Source organism: Bacillus rossius, chromosome 1 (assembly GCF_032445375.1).
Source record: "Bacillus rossius redtenbacheri isolate Brsri chromosome 1, Brsri_v3, whole genome shotgun sequence".
NCBI classification, from domain to species: Eukaryota; Metazoa; Arthropoda; class Insecta; order Phasmatodea; family Bacillidae; genus Bacillus; species Bacillus rossius.
In genome coordinates, this window is record NC_086330.1 from 66368136 (window position 1) to 66389937 (window position 21802).

At 37.1% G+C, this 21802-nt stretch overlaps 1 protein-coding gene across 3 annotated transcripts in view; it reads right to left on the bottom strand.

The window, feature by feature from the left end:
* Nucleotides 1–21802, bottom strand: part of LOC134536959 (gonadotropin-releasing hormone receptor) — a 684534-nt gene that overhangs the window by 31633 nt on the left and 631099 nt on the right. Inside the window, exons 4-5 of one of the 3 annotated variants that reach the window (XM_063377083.1) lie at nucleotides 8033–8232; nucleotides 3605–3741 (exon numbers count right to left, since the gene is read on the bottom strand). In XM_063377083.1, the coding sequence (XP_063233153.1) occupies nucleotides 3605–3741; nucleotides 8033–8232 (337 nt within the window). Of the gene's footprint in view, nucleotides 1–3547; nucleotides 3742–8032; nucleotides 8233–21802 lie in introns of all 3 variants that reach the window. The other 2 variants (XM_063377092.1, XM_063377075.1) reach the window with 2 other exon arrangements.

Genomic DNA, 21802 nt, shown 5'->3' on the forward strand with positions numbered 1-21802 from the left:
ATCGTGGGCCTAGTGCACTGGTCATCAATGTAGCGCGATGCTACAGGCGCTACAAGGTGAGCGGGGTTTACATCCGACCCCGGCGCACACCGACTGCAGAGGTATGCCTCTAGAACAAGTAAGTGCGAGAACTGGATTTGTAACTTTTGGCTTCGCTGGTTTGACTTGCGGGCAACGTGTTTAAAACAGAGTGCGGCGATGGGAATTTCTGCTAGAACTATTTAGACGTCACTATTTCGTTTTTGCACTTTCCCCTCCTCCGTAATAGACTTTATGGGACTTTGGTTTATTTTTAAGTATAGTGTAAGAGTGTTTGTATGCGAATGTCCCCAACGTACATTAAATTTAATTATAGCAATTGAAATGGTATCAGGAATTGGATTTATAGGTTGCTTTCCCTTCTAACCGTACTTAATGCTGGTCATTTTATTTCTTGTAATTCATTATATATATGTTAACTATCACAATAAGTTTAACAGGGCTGTCGGTCAATTTAGTACGTTAATGATTGCTTTTGCGCACTGGTCAAATTTTAAGCCAGTCTATGCGCGTCTATTTAAGTTAATTTTACGACACTTTCATTTTCAATATGTCAATATACACGCGTATACAGGACTGGCGTGGCGGGTGCGGACGTGTTCAACTACCCCGGTATAAGGGGGGTTGGCCACAAGTGCGCCACTCTCCTTGGGGCAGTCCTGTTGTTGGTCCTTACTGTGATAGTATTTCTGAGTATCCTTGAAACAAGCAGCCTAGCTATGGCCGTAAGCTGGTTGTATAATTTAGGCAAAGCTGAATTGTTGGCTAATATTCGAGCGGCGGGTTTAGTAGCGGGCGAAGACCTGGACATTGACGGGCTCAGGAAAATTTTTTCAACCCATTTGAAAAGCAAATTACGTGTGGAAATTCCCGAAGGCCGAGAGGAGGAGGTACCGGGAATTAGTGGGTCGATTAGTGAAAGAATGGGTTGGGTGAATCAAATTGAGAAAAATCAACTGGTAGAATGCGTAAACAGTATCCCGAAAATTATAAGAGGAGACGCTGGGGAGTTGATTGAGTTTTGTGTGGAAACTGATAAAGTGAGGGAATTGGGTATTTTTGATCAAATAAGGACATGTTAAGGTGTTTAGTAGGAAAGTGTGGAGGCGTAGCTAGACAGATAATGGTTCGTTGTTTGGAAAATTGTATGGATTGGGAGCATACTAAGTCCAGTTTGTGGGAGAATCTTTTCCCTCGTAGATTAAGGGAAAAACTGATTAAAGAGAAAGTGTACCGTTTTCAAGGGGAAGAAGAAAACACAGGGGTATTTGTTGAAAGCATATTATCCATGAATAGAGTATTTGGGACCGGCCTTACTGATAAAGAATTAATAGACATAATTCTTGAAAATATGTACGCCAGCAAAAGAAGGGAATGCTCATTTGTACAGAGGCCTACAACAGTAAGGGATTTGTTTACCTGGGCTATAGAAGTGGAAAATGTGTGGCAAGCCCGGCGTGATTCAAGGGACTGTAAGAATGATAAAGTAGAAAGGGTGCAGGGGAAATCGAAAGGCCCTGGGGGTAATAAAAGGATTTGTTTTAAATGTGGCCAGGAGGGCCATTACAAAGTCAATTGTACAAAATTGAATAAAAATACATACAAGTGTGAATTTTGTGGAAAATATGGGCACCTGGAAAAGTTTTGTTTTAAGGCCAAAGCCAATCAGGATTGAGAAGGGTCGGCGGAGGTATAATGTGCTATGCTTATAGTTAGGTTTTACGTGGTTATAATTAAAAGTCTTGAGGACTGTGTGTTGCCAAGAAGTTGTTGGCGGAGAAAAATATGAGCTTTTTTCACCCGAAAATGGTTTCCAATTGATATAAAAGAGTTGTGATGTTATTAAGTCAGAAAATTGATATACTTTCATATCTATATTTATATTTAATTTATGATTGTAAGAATACATTTCGTGATTTTTGAAAGTGTTTTAGCGAGTCTTTTATATTTACATATTGTAATGTTTGCCGTGATTTTGGCAGGTAGCTGGATTTTTGGACTCTAATAAATTTAGTATGTATTGGACGTTTATCTAAGTTACCTATAGCCATTTGTGGAAAATTTGTTTGAAAAGAAAGTTCAATGGTCACTGTACTTTTTTAAATGGTTAAATTTACATCCAGTATTAAAATATTTTAGTTTAGTTTACTTTTTTTGTAAAACCTTTGGGAAGTTTAGCTATGGGTCGCGCTTTATAGTTAGTGTTTGGTGCTATTTCGAGTTTGCTTTCTGTGTCTTAGTTTTGTGTTTTTCTCTTTCGCGGCTCTTTTGAGTCTTTCTTACTTCGTCTTCTACGTGTTGCTTTTAGTGTTACTTACTTTACGCGGACCTAATAGTTAGATAACTCAAAGGGTTATTATAATTTTTTTTTATTTTTTTTTGTCGGGGTGGTTGAGGCCATTTGTGGTGGCCTCAGTCGTCTTGATTTTTATTATAACTTTTATTGTGCGTAAAGTTTGTTTTAAGATGAGTAAATTGTTTTATAATATTATTTATAGTATTATATTAGTTAATGGTGTATGTAAATTATTTATTTGTTGTTTTGTTGTACGTTTATTATTCTTATTTGGTAGTGGCAACCGCTAGATTTAACCAGAACGTTCCAGCGGAGTCAGGGGTGGCAGGACAGGAGGGGGGGTGACGTCACCTGACGAGAGAGGGGAGGCGCCGGTCAGCTGTTTTTGACGTTCGGACAGGGGAGTATGTGTTGAGCGCGGGCCGCGGAACTATCCGGCAGAGACGAGAATTGGCTTTTCAGCGATGAGCTACGAGTGCGACGTTACGTGATTAATATTGAAGATGACGGTAATGCCATACACCCTCGGCGAAGTAACACCAGGCGCGGTGTATGAAAACGCGATATCGTGGGCCTAGTGCACTGGTCATCAATGTAGCGCGATGCTACAGGCGCTACAAGGTGAGCGGGGTTTACATCCGACCCCGGCGCACACCGACTGCAGAGGTATGCCTCTAGAACAAGTAAGTGCGAGAACTGGATTTGTAACTTTTGGCTTCGCTGGTTTGACTTGCGGGCAACGTGTTTAAAACAGAGTGCGGCGATGGAAATTTCTGCTAGAACTATTTAGACGTCACTATTTCGTTTTTGCATTTTCCCCTCCTCCGTAATAGACTTTATGGGACTTTGGTTTATTTTTAAGTATAGTGTAAGAGTGTTTGTATGCGAATGTCCCCAACGTACATTAAATTTAATTATAGCTATTGAAATGGTATCACGAATTGGATTTATAGGTTGCTTTCCCTTCTAACCGTACTTAATGCTGGTCATTTTATTTCTTGTAATTCATTATATATATGTTAACTATCACAATAAGTTTAACAGGGCTGTCGGTCAATTTAGTACGTTAATGATTGCTTTTGCGCACTGGTCAAATTTTAAGCCAGTCTATGCGCGTCTATTTAAGTTAATTTTACGACACTTTCATTTTCAATATGTCAATATACACGCGTATACGGGACTGGCGTGGCGGGTGCGGACGTGTTCAACTACCCCGGTATAAGGCGGGTTGGCCACAGCCGGTAGACATGGACTGGCTTGGACGTCCACCTGTAGTAGTACATGCTGTTGCTGCCTCCCTTCCTCCTCTTGGGCCGCCACAGGTGGAAGGCACCGTATATCAGAGGGTTCACCAGGCTGTTGGACATGCCGAAGAAGAAGATGCCGTTCTTCAACTCCTCGCTGAACTGTAAACAACGTTCACGCTAGTTCACACGTGTGTACTATGTTTTTAAGATAGTAAATGTAAATGTTAACAGGCTTCTGTTAAAAATATAGATTTGGTTTTACATACCTGAAGTGGTGTCAATAATTAAAGTGGTTTCGGACATGTCGGATATAATACATAGTAGGAATAAATTTAAATAAATACATATTACTTTATGTTAAGAAACACTTTGGTTAGAAACATGTAATTTTCAGGTAAGGCACAACTAAGAGATAATCAATATATTGATTGTAATAGTCGTGTAAAACGGTCAATTTGTACTTTATATATATATATATATATATATATATATATATATATATATATATATATATATATATATACACAATCCTTTTACAAATTGAAAATTTTCAAATTATTTTAATTAAAAAAATACAAATGTACATACTTTTAAAAATTTCTCAGAAATGAGTTATTATTATAAACTACCTAACAAACGTTAAACCAATAAACCAATAAACTTTAAATCTCAAAGATAAAAGAAACATAGTTTAAAATAAGTTTAACTTTAATGTTCTATAAATTGTTTTAGAATCATTTGTTAATAAGTAGTATATAAAAGGGGCTCCTGAGGACGATCGCCATTTTGGATTGAAACATCACGGTGGCCATCTTGGATGACCTTTACCGTGACCTTTGACCTTCAAAATTTGCCCAACATTTCCAGTTTTTTTGGAAAAAAATTCCTCTAAAAAATCTCAAAACTTTTTTTAATTCGAAAATTAGGATTTAAATAACCTCAAAGTCCTCTTTGCCTTAGAAAGAGCACAAATTCCTTAAAGTGGTTTAAGCATCTATGTCTACAGCCTTCGATAAGCAGCTAAATCGGCAGGAAGCCGCTGTAGATACTGTAGCAAGGATTTTGTCATGAGAAGGAATGCTAGACATCTTGAGAAGAATGATTGTGTTAAAAACCCACTACGCAAAATGTTGAACTGTAATCGGTGTAGCAGGTTGTTAACATGAATTGACAGCATTAAAAAACATGGTACAACATGTAAAGCCAAGCCTACTTACGGCATAGAGGACATTGATAAAGACACTACACAAAGGAAGAATGTACTGGTTGATGTAAATAATTTTCCTTGTCGTGAGCGTGATGATATTAGCTCACCCGATCGTGACGAAGTACATAAATTGAAGGATGCTGATGGCTTCGGGAAGACTGAAACTAATGGAAGTATCAACACCGTGAAAAGTAAGAATACATTGAAGCCCATATTCAATAGATCCTCCATACTTTGGAATAATGATGGACACTTAAAAAGGAAGATTTTAGACGTTAAAGAAGCTCCAACGTCATCAACGATTTCGAGTTCTTACAGTAATTCAGGTGAAGATGCTGACTTCTATGGTGATAACGATAGTGACTCTGAAGCTGGTGACGTGATCGAAGACGGTGCTGAAGTACCTAAAGCTGGCAAAATCAAAAGCTGTGATGAAGCCCTGAGACCGAAACGATGGAAACGTCGTGTTATAATAAATAAATCTGGTAAAGCTTATTATGATCACTGGGACGACATAATGACCATGCAAGGAAGATGGTGGTAGAAGAGATTGATTACACATCATGGAAAGATCCAAACATATTGGTTAACCGGCTAAGACTTCTACATGGTTCGCTTTGTGCAGGAAACTATTCGTGCATCAAAGAAATATCCTTCATACTCAAAGAACTGAAGGAAGCTGGCTACATACAATAATGACTTGTTTTACCTGCATTTGCATAATGTTGAGAAATAAAATAAATAATTTAAATTACAAAAATTTAATGTTTTTATTTATTGTATTCTGATTTCTAACTATGCCTGTGTTCTCGTTACTGTATGTGTGTTTATTCCTTGTCTACTGTGTGTACTGTGTATTCATTCCGTTTCCGGTGTGTACTGTACGTTCATTCCGTTTCCTGTGTGTGTTGTGTGTTCATTCCGTTTCCTGTGTCTACTGTGTGTACTGTATGTTCATTCCGTTTCCTGTGTGTACTGTATGTATCGTGTGTTCATTTCATTTGCTGTGTGAACTGTGTGTTTATTCTGTTTTCTGTGTGTACTGTGTGTTCATTCCGTTTTCGGTGTGTACTGTGTGTGCTGTGTGTTCATTCCGTTTCCTAGGTGTACTGTGTGTTCATTCCGTTTCCTGTGTGTACTGTGTATTCATTCCGTTTCCTGTGTGTACTGTGTGTTCATTCCGTTTCCTGTGTTTACTGTGTCTACCGTGTGTTCATTCCATGTTCTGTGTGTACTATGTGTACTGTATGTTCAGTGTGTTTTTTCATGAATGTGTGGCGTTTGTTAAATGCGGGTATTCCAGTTTGTAGTATCTCTGAATGTACTCGTCCAAAACCTCTTTGTCTTGATAAATCATTTTTGAGGGTTTCTTGGTCTTCTTGTAAGCATAAAACATTTTACGTTGGTTTAATTGTATATAATAGGCTGATGTCGAAGAAGGTAATGCGGTTAGGAAAAGAATGGTTTACTGATATGTTGACATTGTTCATGACCCGGTCTCGCGGTCCGAAAATGCTTCGTCTATAGTATGTATGGGTTTGTACATGAACGTTTTAGAAGTTATTATAAGTATCGAAAAACTATACTTTCATGTTAGGCTTATCGACAAAGTATTTAATTCTTCGGACAGTTATATTGTTTTTAATGGTTTTTTGTAGTGAATGATTATTAAACTCCGCGAAAGATAATGGAAAACCCAATATAAAATTTATTTAATATATAGTTACACATGTCACTTACCGAGAATCAAATCCGTCGATTCAATATGTAAAATAATGAGTGATTTTTTCGGTGAATTTTGGAATTTTTTCCGATTTTCTAGGTCAATTATTATGAATTTCCCAGATGGTGGACATAACGACTTATAGGATGTTGGTCGGCTAGGAAACTAAGCTTCTTTTAGGACTTTAAAAATTATTTATTGAAATTATTAATTTTACGTAAAGTTAAAAAATTTTGCGTCGCCCAGGGACAAACCGAGTATATGAACTGATGGAATTAAACAGTATATTGATTGGAATTTTTTTTTGTGAATTTTGGAATTTTCCCTAAATTTATAGGTTAATTATTACGAATTGCCAAGATGGCGCACAAATGACAAGATGGCGGGTGACACAGTAATAATAAATGATAACTGCACTATTGCGGGTAAGAATTAAACTAATATGGTGGTATCATGCTCTAATAAAGGGTAACCAGATGGTGGCCTCCAGCAGACGTAAACAAGAGGGCGGACGTGACGTCAAACTAGTTGGCGATATATATACCTTGGAATTAGTAGTGGGAAGTCAGTCTGCCGGTGGCTTCCATGGAAGAAGGATCCATCGACATTTTTTTTTGCTCCTACCGGATTCGAACCGAGGACTTCAAGGCCTAAGTGAGTTTTAGATAGTATTGTATTATATTTTGATTAATATATTTTTTTTATTTTTTCCAAATTTCTAGCATTTAAATTATGGTTTCCCAAGATGATGATTTTTTTTTGCCTTCACCGGGTTAGAACCGAGGACACCGAGCTCCATGTCGTAGGTGTTTGTTTTTGAAATATATTAATTAATATTTTATTAATTGAATTTTTTACAAATTTAAAAATTTTGTTCATTAAAATCGGATAATAAAGATTTTCCAAGATGGCAACGATAACGGAAATTGCAACGGTGATGTCATAATTAAAAATGGCGGAATGTACGAGAAAACAAAATGGCCTCAGCCAAGATGGCGGATCCAAGATTGCGACCGTAACGTTATGTGCAACATGTTTTTGTAATATTTTATTAAAAGTTAATAAATTATATTTTTATAAAAAATAACATTGTTTTCTTTAAAATTAGATAATAAATAAAGATTTTCAAGATGGTGGCCGTAACGGAAAATGCAACGGTGACGACATAATCCTAGATGATGTCAGAGGCTTATCGGAGGCTGTAGACATGGATGCTTAAGCATCTTTTAGGATTTTGTGTTCTTTCTAAGGCAAAAATCTTTTGAGATTTTCGAAATCATAATTTTTGAATTTTTGTTGAAGAAAACGAGAATTTTTCCCTCAAAACGGGAATTTTTCCCGCGAAAACGGGAAATTTTTTAGAAATGTTGAGTCAATTTGAGTCATATTACAGAATTTTGAGGAAGTTTTGAGTGCATGACAGCCGCCATGACGTCAGAGGTCGGTCGGTCATTGATCCCACCACCCACCACAGCCTGAAGCCTGGCGCCGGTCCGTCATTTGCATACTACTCCGCTCACCTGCTTGTCGGGGCTGAGGAAGATGAGCACTATCATCATGGTGTAGTAGGGCGTCCACCACACGATGAATGTGGCCACGATCACCACGGAGATGCGCATGGACTTCATCTTGGCGCGGTGGATGAGCCGCTTGCGGTTGAGCTCCGAGGCGACAGCGCTGCCGCCAGCCGCCACCTCGGCGCGGAACACCTTCTCGCTCCCTGGAGACACGCCAGGGCTCATGGTTACAATTCCCTCGATTACATTGCCCTTGTTTACAATTCCCTCGGCTACAGACCTCAGCTACAAAACAATTGTTTACAATGCCCTCGTTTACAATTCCGTCGATTACAATGCCCTCAATTACATGGTCGTTGGTTAAAATGCCGTTGGCCACCATCTCTTTATAACAATGCCCTCGGCTACAATGTGTCAGTTACAAATCCATCATGACAATGCCCTCAGCCACAATACCCTCGACTGAAATGCCCTTGGTTAAAATGCCCTCGGCTACATTGCCATCGTTTACTATTCCCTCGGCTACAGTGCCCTTGGTTATCTGCCCCTCGGTTTCGATTCCCTAGGCTACCATGCCTCGGTTGCAATGTCCTCAGCTACAATGCCAACGTTTTCAAAACCCTTGTTTTAATGCCATCGGTTACAATGGCCTCAGCTACAATTTCATCGTTAAAAATTTCCTTGACTACAATGCCCTCGGTTACATGGCCGTCGGTTAAAATGCCGTCGGCTACCATCCATCGATTACAATTCCCAAGATTACAATGCCCTCGGCTACAGTGTCCTCGGCTTCAATGCATTTCTTTAGCTGCAATGCGTCGGCTACAATGCGCTTAGCTACACTGTCATTGGCTACACTGGCCTGAGCTAAGATGAACTCGTTGGCATGGCCTTTAGTAACAATACCCTCGGTTAAAATTTCCTCGGTTGCAATGACCTCGGCTACAATGTCCTTGATACAATGCCCCCGGCTACAATGCCTTCAACTACAATGCCCTCGGCTACATTTACGTCGGAAAATATGCCATTGGTTACAATTTTTTTGGTTACAATCTTTACGCCTACAATGGACTTGGTTAAAGTTACCTTGATTTAATTTCCTCGGCTACCTCAGCTATATGTACTTTACTAACAATACCCTCAGCTACAAAGTCCTCAGGTACAATGCCTTCGGCTACATTGTTCTCGGCTATAATCCCCTCGGCTACAAGGCCATCGGATATAATGCCATCGGCTACATTTTCTTCGGTTACAATGCCATTGGTTTTTATGGCCTTGTTTAAACGTAACGGAAATTAAATATAACAAAATTTAAAAAAATTAAAATTATATTTTTTTTGTGTGGGGATATACTCTAGTTATGTTTGGTATTATATGCTGCACGTTGATATGGTTCTGAAATGGACGAGGAAAACTAATTTGCATTCAATCCAGTACTAGCAAACATTCAACTGTTGGAACTGTCAACTGATTGTTATTAAAACAAATGTCAGAAATTATAAAAGTCTGTTTTTTCCTTAAACCTCGTTAAAATAAATCTTCTTTCAACAGTTAGAAATAACATTATTTTTTTCTGACTTTAAAATGAAGTATGCTATTAAAATGAAATGGGTGTTCTTATTATTTTTTGTAACTAATTATTTTTTTAAATATGTCGTTTCCTGATATCGTTGTTCAAGGATCCATTTAAAACAATGGAGAGAAACACGGTTTTTTTTGGTAACGACTTCACAAGTATTTAAATATTTTTAAATACTCTATTTTTAAAGATGAGTTCATGATCAAACAAAACTAGCTCAGTGTTCATAAACTAACGATGATACCTGTTAATTGACCTACAACACTGGGTTATTTGCAATATATAAATAAATAATATAAAATATTTTATGCATGAAATATAACATTAAATGTGCTACAATTTATTGTCTACAAAAGTAAATATAAAACGCGCACAAGAAATTAAATTATATAATAATTGTTTTTCGTTAGTATCAAAGAAAGATAGTGGAAAAAATATTTATGGCAATTTTCAAAAGAAAAATAAATGTATACAAGCCCATTTATTCAGATAAAATAAAATGTTAACAAGAAGGTGAACAACATTTTCGTAATATTTTTCATCTTACTGGTTGGAGTAATGTTTATGGGTATGTTATTTCTGTGCTTCGTGACTTGTCTAATATATTTGAGATTTGTGGCTATTGTCAGTACACCTATCTTGATCATTCAGTGCAGAAGCAAACGAATCCTGAATAGCGTAGCCTGGACAAATAAGCCAATGTATTCTCTAGCAGCAGCCGGCCGTTGAGAGGTCTCTGGTGCAGATATACTATTTTCAGTCTAAAGAACGTTCAGATATTTTCGCGAAATATGTAGACCCTAAGTAGTGGTAGCCTTGGTAGTGGTAGTGGGGGGTTAGTCTGCTGGCAGTTCCCATAGAGGAGGAATATGTTGTCATATTTTAAAAGGGCATTCATTGGTAATCAAACTCAACACCTTAAAAGGATATGGAGTGTTTCTTTATTTTAATATTTTTGTTTATTTTTGGTAAAAAAATATATTATTTTACTATATTGAACTTTCCGGGATCAAAACGGAGAGCCCGAACTCAATGAATTAAATGTGTTTGTTATATAAATAAGTTTTATTTATTCTTCAAATTTTTTAATAAAGTATTTTTGTGATTTATGAGAAAATGTTCGGGTAATATTTCGGTGGCGGTTATCATATATTAAGGCCAAAGTAATACAAGATGGCGGCCGTGAATTCACTTCCAATATATCAGGCTCCAAAACCTCACAAAACCTTATCTCTATTGCTCATTTGTATAGGTACGACTTTTAATAATCCAAATACAGTCCCTTGTGCGATTCACTGAATGACTCACGCATCTATACAAATTCTAACCCACTTCCAGTCGATCTAAAAATTTGAAAATTTTACAGGAGGCACATCTCGTCCCGTAACCGACGCGAATATTTCGAAAAGTTGAGATTTGAAATTTTGTACTCCACCCCCCCCCCCCCCGAAAATATAAAATTAATTTAAAACTATCAAAAATCTACCAAGCCAGTCATCATAGCATTGTTTTAGATATGACAACACGAACGGACCAATGTTTGTTTATTTGTAAGCCATGGCCATAAACTGCAATAACACGTGAACAAAGAAATAACTTGCTCTTTACTGTGAGCTATATATTGTTTGCTGCGTAAAGGTTTTGAGTATTGTAGCGTCCTCAACGATTTAAGCTGTATGTTTAGTATTCCATTTCATACTAATCTAACAGGCGTTTTTCTATGATGTTTACGTTGCGGCTGAAAGCGCGAATAGATCAATTTCTAACTCAAGGCATAGATTCGGATAAAGGTTAATTTTACAAGTTATGACTGAAAACGTTGGAAATTTTGCACACTTAAAAATAAAAACAATTTGCATCCCGTTGCATGTCTCGCGTAACGTAACGTAACTTTTAGCAGTGCCCGAAAAAAAATATCACTTAATGATTTACATTTTGGTGGTCAAAACGAAGCAGAATTAGTGATCAAGTATTAAGGATGAATTCAAACTCCGTAAATTTACAACGGTAGTAGTCTAAAGTCATGAATTTTACGGAGAAAAAAAATTAATAAAAAAAATTTTGTTCTAAAATACTACTGTGATCATTTTGTAATTGAAGTATTATGATATACCAACAATCATATGATTTTTTATTAAATTAATGGTTGGTTGTTTAGGTATTCGTTTAAAATAATTCAAAACCTTTTGAAAAGTACTTTTGGTTATGTTAACTAAATTATAAATAATTTAAATAGATTTTTTAATAGTTTTTTAAGATTAGTTTTTTGGGCTTATCAAAGAAATATAGTTGTAAAATAAACCATTTTAAGATTTTTTCCATGCAATAGATTTCACTCTAGAATACCTATCACTTTCACATCAGAATACTCAAAACCTTTAAGGGCCTTACCCCTTACGTTGTCATGCGATTGGTCCATTTAGACAATGGAATTCTAATTAAAAATATGTTAGTTTGCTTTTAAAATATGTATACCACCACAATTTGCTGTTAATAACATCAATCTTAAAATCCCTTAGTTTTAAAAACAAAGAAATAACGACAGCACACCAATTTATAGAATTTTAGCCTTTATAAAGCTTCGATTTGTTTTTCTATCCAATTTTTTAACCAGTTAACTACAAATTTACATTTACGCATTAAATAGCAATTAAAGTAAAATAGAAACCCAAAAATCTCGTACTAACAATATTGTTTACATCACTAGGTGCAGCTCATACCACAAGGATCGTTTGGCATCATTCGTCTGACGGATTTTCGACGACATTCATATATTAACCTACTACAATATTTGACTGCAGGGTATCCTTTAATCACGATCTTATATATAGGTTTGTCAACTTCCTATCCTTTCCTTGTCGTGACCCGTCCGCTTAGTGAAGCTCGTTGCGTCTAGCGAACAAACGGCAAATATTGTAGTAGGTTAATATAGAAAAGTCATCGAAAATCCTGGAGACAAGTAATGCTAACCGATCCTAGTGAGAAGAGCTGTACCTTGATTTGTAAACAATTTGTTAGAACAAGAATTTTCAGTTTTTATTTCACTGGTAAATAGGTTACAAACAAATGCATTAGATGTGTGTGGAATATGTGGTTTTATTAGTGACATTTAAAATTCTTAGCAGCACTTTCCGGAACTAGGCGTACTATAAAAAATACTATTTACATTTTTTTACAGAAGAGCGTCTACTCTAGGAAATTACCAACATATTTATTCTAAATATTGTACTATATTATAAAAAGTTGAATTGCCTGTATCCATCAGTTATATGGGTAGAATATGTAAAATTTAGTCAATTTTGTTGACTAAGAATGTTAAGCGTTTATGAAAATGTGAAGCATTAATATATTTTTTCAGATATTTGTAGTAGTATGAAAAATACATAATAGCATTATTTTGTGTAAAAGAAAAAAATTCCAGTAATTAGGGAAAATCCATGTCTAAGTCACCTATTCAAATGTACAGAAATTAGAATTTAACTCGTATGCTTAAAGCTCGCGCCGCTAGGGGTGCTGTAGTTGCGCGTGTTGTACTTCTATGTTAACAGACTTGAGTTTCCTTTATTAACTCTACAATACTTTTTACAGTTCACAGGGATTAAACCCCCAACTATAAAAATGAAATTTCCGTATTTCACCGAAGTAAAAGGCTAGGTTAGTTTGGATTAGTGTCATAAATAACAGTTATTTATATATTTTTATTTTTTGTGAGGGTAGGTAAGGTTAGGTAAGGTTATGGTAACTAAAATGAAAGGTTGGTTAGTTAAGGTTAGCGTTTTTTAAAATACTCTTTGACCGTAAAATATATAGAGCCTTGCAAAGTGAATTTTTTTTTCACAAGCGATTGGCAAACTTCAACTCGGAACTGTCCGTATGTGACTTTCATCTTTGTGAACTGTAGACTTCCTGTTGTTATACAAGCTGTACGTTCTGTACAGCATTTGCCACGTCTTACACATAACGCATGCATTTATCTATGATACCTACGTTGATACTGAAAACGTGCTTGGATTCAGGTTACAGTTTACTCTACCACAACTACATAAAATAATTTATTTAAGCTAAGGACTTCATAATTTTCAACAATTTGCATCCCATTACATTTTTACACACATTTTTAACCTTCTATGAAGTTTAAAGCCATGTCCTAAACAATACAAGCTTGAAGATTAGGATTAATTTTTAAGGAAGGTGTATTAGTGCTCACACCCAACGTTAAATAACACTTCAAGTATTAAAACTAAGCAGACCTTTCCATGAAATATGAAAATGTGTTCCAATTAAGTTTTATCGTAACCAATTATGTAATATCTTAGATATACAACGCCCACGTGGCGGCTAGGGGCCGTAGCTCCCAAGAGCGAAAGTGTATAAATATATATATATATATATATATATATATATATGTCTAACGTCAATAAATTCCGACAAAGGCACATCAAAGAATTTTTCATGGAGAACGTCAGGGTTTAATTTAACAAAATAAAAAATTGTAGTTGGAAGTTTTAGTATGTAAATTGTTGGTAACTAATATAATTTCTTAATCTTGAAAATATTCAAAACTATATTTAATTATCTTATAAAACCTATTTTATAGCTTTTCATACCCTTTGGCGTGGAATTCAGTAATTATGCATTTCCATGTTTTTAATTTAGCCAAAGACATTTAATTAAATATTTTATCAATATCTAACAAATAGTTTTTGCAATCAAACATATAACAGACAAAAGACAAAATATAAACAGGCAAATAGAAAAACAGACAAAAATAGAAACAAACAGAAAATATTTAAAAACGATATATTTATGTTCTCAAAAAAGAAAATATCAGTTTACAATACTTTATTTTCTATATTTTATCTAATTTTTCAGACATTTTGCCTTGAACAGTTTCAATATTAGGTTACATTAGTTTCTGATATTTATTTTATTAAATTATATTTTAGAGGCCAAACTCATACAATCATTCAGTCATACACTCATCACTCATTCAGTCTTTCTTACATACTTTAATAATCTTCGTAAATAAAGACTGTCAAAATATCGTGAGAAATTATAAAATCAATAAGTTTTCTTCTGAATCTCTGAGCGTTGTTTTGTTTGGTCGAGTAAGTGTGCCCCTAAGGAAGAGTAACACAGGAACTCCAAACACACAGGAACGCTCTTTCCCAGCGCCTATAAACAACTTTGTATTATGTATGAAGTTCTGACCCTCATTCTCTACTTACACCAACCTTTCCACTCCCTAGTGTCCGTTATTCTCCAGGGCGAAAGTACAGTAATCGTACGTTAGGTTGGATTGTTTATCTGCACAAACTACAATGTAAAGTTTTTATTTATTATAAATGGAACATAAATATTATTGCAAAATTACAGATATTTGTAAATTTGTAAATTTCATATGAATATAACTGTAACACTACAAAAAAAGTGTTCGCAGTAATACCCGACATTTATCCTTTGTGTTGTCCCAGTATCTCTAATAGTTAAATTTATTTGTAAGCTGTTCTCTGAATAGCATTCCAGTATTAACTGCGCTCATTAATAAGCATTATAAAACTAATTAAAATCAAATGGTTTATTGTTTGATTATTTTTCCATGGTTTAATAAAATATTAAATATTATTATTTCGTAAACATATTTCATATATGCGAATATAACAACAGACATTTGTTACACAAAGTTACAATATATATTTTTGCAGTAGTTATTAAAGTATATATTGGCAACTGTCTTCCAAGTAAATATTTTGTTAAAGTACAGAAAATTATTTCCTGTGTAGCAGCGTCGAGAAATTCCGAATGAATCAGTTCTTTCAGGAAAATGTTACATATATTTTCTTTGTGTTATTTTTTGGAACCAGGTTAGAATAAAAAAAACGTTTGCGTGATCTAGTCAGTTTATGGTATTCATTGGTTGTTGCCACATTCCACTTTCTCTCCTTGTCGCATATGATTTAGTTACATGAAATTTAAGTTTTCATGGTTGGCTTTACGTCAGTGTCAAAGCAAGTGTACTCCAACGAAAGTGTAGAAACATTTGCAATTGAGACTTACACTAAATAAGAACACGTATTTTGTTAGTCTCTGTTCAAGATAACACAATGAATTAATTTAGCTGTGATAAAACATTATCTAGAATGTTTCCACTATTTTTTTTAAAATTACAACTTCTTTAATTAAAAAAATTATTTATTAAAGTGTTCTACAGGATAATAAAATACATTACAAGCAATTTATAAATGTATTTGATGAATAATTGAAATAGTTCCCTTCAAAACACGTCGACGCTTCACATGTATACAAACCAAAGTAATAAAATTACATACACACGTACGTCTTCTTAGTCATCGCCACTGAAAATGAACGAACAAAATGTGGTGAGATGGCGTGGGGAAGGATAGTAACATTATCATAGATAACGTGAATAAACTTACAGCTTGAAAATTAAAACAATGGAAATTTTTTGTACTAAGAAGGCAACGATTTAACATGTTAAAATTCAGGCCAAAGTAGACGTATCATTATAATAATTTCGAAAAAAATCATAACTCATTAATTAGCAGCTTTAAAAAGTGGCCTCAGTAAAGGTTAACAAGAAATTAAGCGTATTGGTAAAACATTTCACTAGCTTCCGGAAACACTATAGCGGAATCCATGCCCAAATATCATAATTTATAAATTACATTGTTTGTCCTTTTATACTCTTGTTACCTTTCCTAACTTTAAAGAAAACTTAAACTAAATTGTACTTTTACCTGTAAAAACTTTTCCAAATAAAGATAATTTCAATTTGCGACTAAAATGGTTTCTTCAGAAACGTCACTGTGCCGGTATTTTTGTAAGTAGGATGTTTAAATTTACTTAAAAATCCGTTGTTGATAATTTATGTTGAAAAATGCTTGAATGGTTGTGGTTGAATGTATTCAAAAACTATTTTTTTTATCGTGTACAAGTTGTAACATAAATTACAGATGGTTTACAATACAAAACAAGTGTACAAGTATTTTAAACCATCAAATCATATATTGCATTTAAATTGTCATTATGTTTGTGTGTGTGTGTCGAATGGGTACGAGAGTGAATGGTCGCGTGAGACCGCGGCTTCTCTGCAATGAGGATGGAGAACGCTTTTACAATCGGCGCGGCCTCGAGGAGGGACCCGCCTCCGCCACTCGGCGGCCCAAGTGCTTCCTCGCACTTTTCACTTCCCGGAGGAGTTTGTCTCGGCGCGGGGACCACGACCCGGGGACATAACTCTCGGGAGCGAGAGTTACATTGTTACAAGTTCCGCCGGGTCGTTTAGGAAGGAGGGCACGGCCCGGCCTCTCTCTCTTTTCCTCCACTGAGCTCCCTTCTCCGGAGGAAGGGTCGGAGAAGGCGGAGAAGAAACCGACGATGAGCGAGGAAGGTCAAACATCCAACAAAGGAAAAGTCGCACACGCTAGAAAAAAATAAAAAATAATAAACAAATGAAATAACTCTCGCCATTTCGCGCTATAGCTGATCATTCATAAATGAAAACTATCAAAACATTAAACACAGAAGTAAGGATGCTCACTAATTGTGTAATTTTGTTTGCCTTGTGGGTTAAAGCTGCGTCAAAGACAGAAATTTAGCCAACGTTTCGGTCGACATCGCGATTACCATCTTCAGGGTATCAGTCTTCTGTTGCAGCTAGCATGAACAAGCCAACTCACCTCAATAAAGTAACTGCTAGAAAAACATCGAAAATTGTATATAGGATAGTTATTAAAATATAAGCACTGAACACATACTCGGTATTATTACTTTATAATGAGAAAAAAACATTTATCTGAATACTGCGATATAAATCAGGATTTAATGTTACAAATTTGTATATGTTATTTAGCAAAAACAGGGATAACACTCATGTATTTAGTAAGCAACAAATATAATCAAAATAGTCAAGGTTAATAACATCCATACTACAAGGCACAACGTGGTTAAATTATTCAGATCACATGTCATGTCTCTCACAAAGGTAATCTTGGTTCGATACCTGGTGGGGTCAGATGCTGACTTGAACCAGTGGCATTTCCCAGTTATAACTCCACATCCATCTCTAATAACTTCGATGTCGAAAATAGAAACTCCATTATTAAAGGTTTGTCATCACCATCATGTTAGGTTTTATCAATCTATTAACCTGCACATTAACCAGGTTTAGCACACTTCAGACCATGATCTCAATGTGATTAATAATAAATGACTGCTAAAATTGATGTTACGTTTGTGTTCTAGATTAAATTACACAAACATAAGCATAATCTGGTGGATTTAAGTGTTCACTGGGTGTTGCCACAGTTTACTTTCTCCGTTGATAACACACGATTCAATAAGATACTTTTCAGAATTGTTTTCATTGGCTTCAATACAATAAGTGACAATACACAAAATCAATATTCCCTACCAAGCAAAAAAGTGGAGTTTGGCTTTAAAGTTCCTATGTTCTGAGAGTAACTGAACTGTAGCATATATCACCTTTATGTGCTTGTATTGAAGCACATATTTAACACTAAGAAACACTGGGCAAGTGTCCCTGCCCTTTTCGGAGGTACCCCAGCTGCGCTGCCACTCCTCCAGGGTTAGCTCCCCCTGCATTACTTGGTCTGCTGGCCTGAGGTTTCCAGTAGTTTTGATAGTGGCAAGACTGCCCCTCTCAGACACCAGCCGATCCAACGGGCTCACCCCAGTGAATACTTGTAGAGCATAATATGATACTGAGCGATAAACTTTGGTCACCACTAGAAGCACTGCATACTGCACCGACTGTGGTTTCCACCTCATGCATAAACCCAGATGGATGGTACCATGCAACCTCACTGTGGGTCAGGACCAGAGTGAACACACTTCTTTACAGGCACAACAATATTTTAGTGGATAGTCCGTGGTTGGTCGAGGACAAACCACGAAGCAGATAGAACAACTCCACAGCTTCCCGAGACACATACTCTAGATTGCGAAGAAAAAGAGCTGGTCATCGAATATGATTCCCATGAACTTGAAGCTGATTACAAATTTCAGGTACTCTTATTGTAGGACCACTCATGGAAAGTAAACCCAAACTCATTTAAAGTGGCCCTTCAGCATACTACATCAGGACATGTTAGACGAGAACCCTAACTTTATCGATGCAGCCCATAAGGTAATATGCTGTGAAAACAAGCTCGCAGCATCACTGAAGGTCAGCACACGAGTTGCCTAGAACAAGGATCAAACCATCATCAGCATACCCAAGGATCTCGCCCATATCAGGCAGCCGAGACAAGAGAAATCCTCCGAAGAGGATTTTCCCAAGCAAGGTATTGCAAACCAATCCTTGGGTCAGATCATGGATAAGGTCTTCTCAACTTTCGCAAACCGCAGATCCATAGACGTCTGCGGTCACAAAGGTTATCCATCGCTAGGAAATAGAGGTTCTGAGGACACTCCAGTTCGCACAATCGGCTGAGAATCCCCATCCACCAGGCATTATTAATTGCACTGGTGATATCCAAATATATCCCCACCAGGTATTTCTCATGAATTCATCCCCCCTACATTCTGCTGAGATTATGCAGGGGTTTCAGTTCTAATTTGCACCAAAAGCTGTACTGATGGACATGTAATCCCCTATTTTCTTAAAGGTGTCTAGAGAATCGAGTGTTGAACGAATTCTCAACAGCCTTACACAGGACCGGGAGGAGAGTTAGTGGCCAATATGACTTAACTTTAGTTGGGTATTCTCCTTTATTAAGTGTTCTCACAATTCCTTCTTTTCATTTCTTTGGAAAGCAGCACTAACATAGGGCTTTATTGCATATTTGCAATAGTTGTTCTGAAATCCAGGGATAGACATGATTCAACACCTCATCAGTGATATTATCATTGTCTGGGGCTTTCTTGTTCTTCATCTTGTATACCACATCCATAAGCTCTTCCCCCCTCAAAAGACTGAATGTCATGTGCATCATATGGCATTCTCGCATTTTCTTGTGCATATTGATGTCCCTCCCAACAAGAGTGTCTTCAGGGAGTATGACCCTTAACAGTTCAGCTTATCTTTCTACAATATCAGAACTGAATCCCATACCCAAGCTCAGAGTATGCACGTTATTTACCGACCGCTGCTTCTTGGCAGCGATCCTGTACATAATACCCCAAGAATCCCTGTAACTTTCATTTTCCACAAGACATTTCCATGACTCATGCCAGACTTCTCGGATCCTCTAGTGATACTCTCGTCAGTGCGCCCGATACCACAAAGCCCCCTCCACTTGGTCAGTACTTTGCAAAAAGGACATTCTATATCGACCCTCAGCCGGGTATGAGCAGCATCCATTTCGTCCATTCACCAGGAATTGCCTCCCCAGCCATGTTTCTGCTTCTTGCGCACAGATTAAGATGTTGTTTGAATTACTTCTGTAATTGCATGTGCTCTCACTACTATGGAGTCAGACAGAGTAGATGCTGGTACTCCATTAGAGTAGGTTGAAGATTCTTATCAAAGACCCTCCAATCATTCCATTGTGGATGTAACAGGTTCTCAGGACCACTGCAATTTCAGGATCTCTCAGCCTCAAAATGCTAACTGAAAACTGTGTAAGTCTGTTGTAACTCGAAGACTGTTCCGTGACAATACAGTCTAACACCAATCCATTTCCATTAATGGTTCATAGTTTCACATCCAGGAGAGATTCACACCCTGTGCCATAGAAACAAAGGTAGGCAAACTCCCTGATGATTGATTCCACTCACAGAGTCCGTAGACCAGCAATTACTTGTCTACCTCCTTACCCTTAGCATCTGTTATGGATGAATGCCAAAACTCTGATTTGGCATTAACATTGGCAAAGAAGACAACCTTCTTGTGACCGATTTCTCGCAACATTCACTCCCAGCACACAAGATAATAACGAGCGTCATCAGCGAACTAGATTTTGGAGGAGACAAGGTACACTTCCTCATGGTTGGGCTCCCATACTTAGAAAACTACATGATTCTGACTGGAGAGGTAACTACACACCACTAGATCCAAGGACTCATTGCAGACCAAAATCACCACCATAGAGTGTTCCGCAAAGGACACTTTATGCCTCGTAAGTCCGGGGAGCTAGCCATTCACAGAGTAAGGTTCAGGCAAAAACCAAGATAATTATTTCAATAATGTGTCATACAGCAATGTGTGCTATCGGGTTTATATGCCAGCAATGATTTTTATGCCAGAAAACCTCCTTCTGTTCTCATAAAATAACACTTTCTACCATGCCTAAGCCTGCCACGCCATACAGTCATAGGTTGGCTGGCAGCCAGGTGGGAAATAATGATGGGCACCCCCCTGCCCCTCCAAATATACAGTAATGCCCAAAACAAATGGGGTCAGTACTGTCCAAGTTCCCGCCCTTTGCTTAGTAGAATTCTTAGACCATATTAACTCTTCTTCCTAGACAGCACTGTTTCTTGTAACCAACCACCTGCTTGCATAATCAATGACCTTCACACCCCGCATGAATGAGCCCAGAGGGAGCACATGATTATGACCTGGATTTTCCAGCACGCCCAATACTTACGGTTTACAGTACCAGGGTTATGGTATTCTAAGGTGGTATTTATGGAACATTGGCGACTATTCAAGTAGAAATTATCGTACTCAGTATGTGTGCCAGAAATATTTTATGGTACACACTCCTAGCCAAACACACCTCTCCTCACCCAAAGGCACCCAAAATAACTAGCTTAGTGTCAAGCAAGAAGGGGAGTTAGTCATGGCATCAATTTTTGCCATAGATGGCCAATCCCATCCTAGCACAAGGTGTGTGCTTCCCATCCTGCATTGCTAAAACCCTGCTTGATAAGACATATAAGCTTCGGACTGAGACGCACTTGGAGAGTTTTTTTTTTAGTTAGGACAGGAAAAATCATCCGTACAGTTAACCTCAAAGTTTACAGATACACACCGAAAATGAGCTGGTTAAACCAGGAGAAGGTATAAAACCCACCCAAAGTATCAAACCCGGTGATTGTGCGGGACCATTGCGTTGTAATCGGTACGACCGAACACGGTGGGTGATGAGGGGCCTTAACAGGAATTGGGGGTTCGTCCTGTAGGAGCAGCCCGGTGACTTACCCCAACGTGGGAGGAAGGCTGGGCGGTAACCGATAATCGATGCGACTGCTCGGCTGACGCGCGC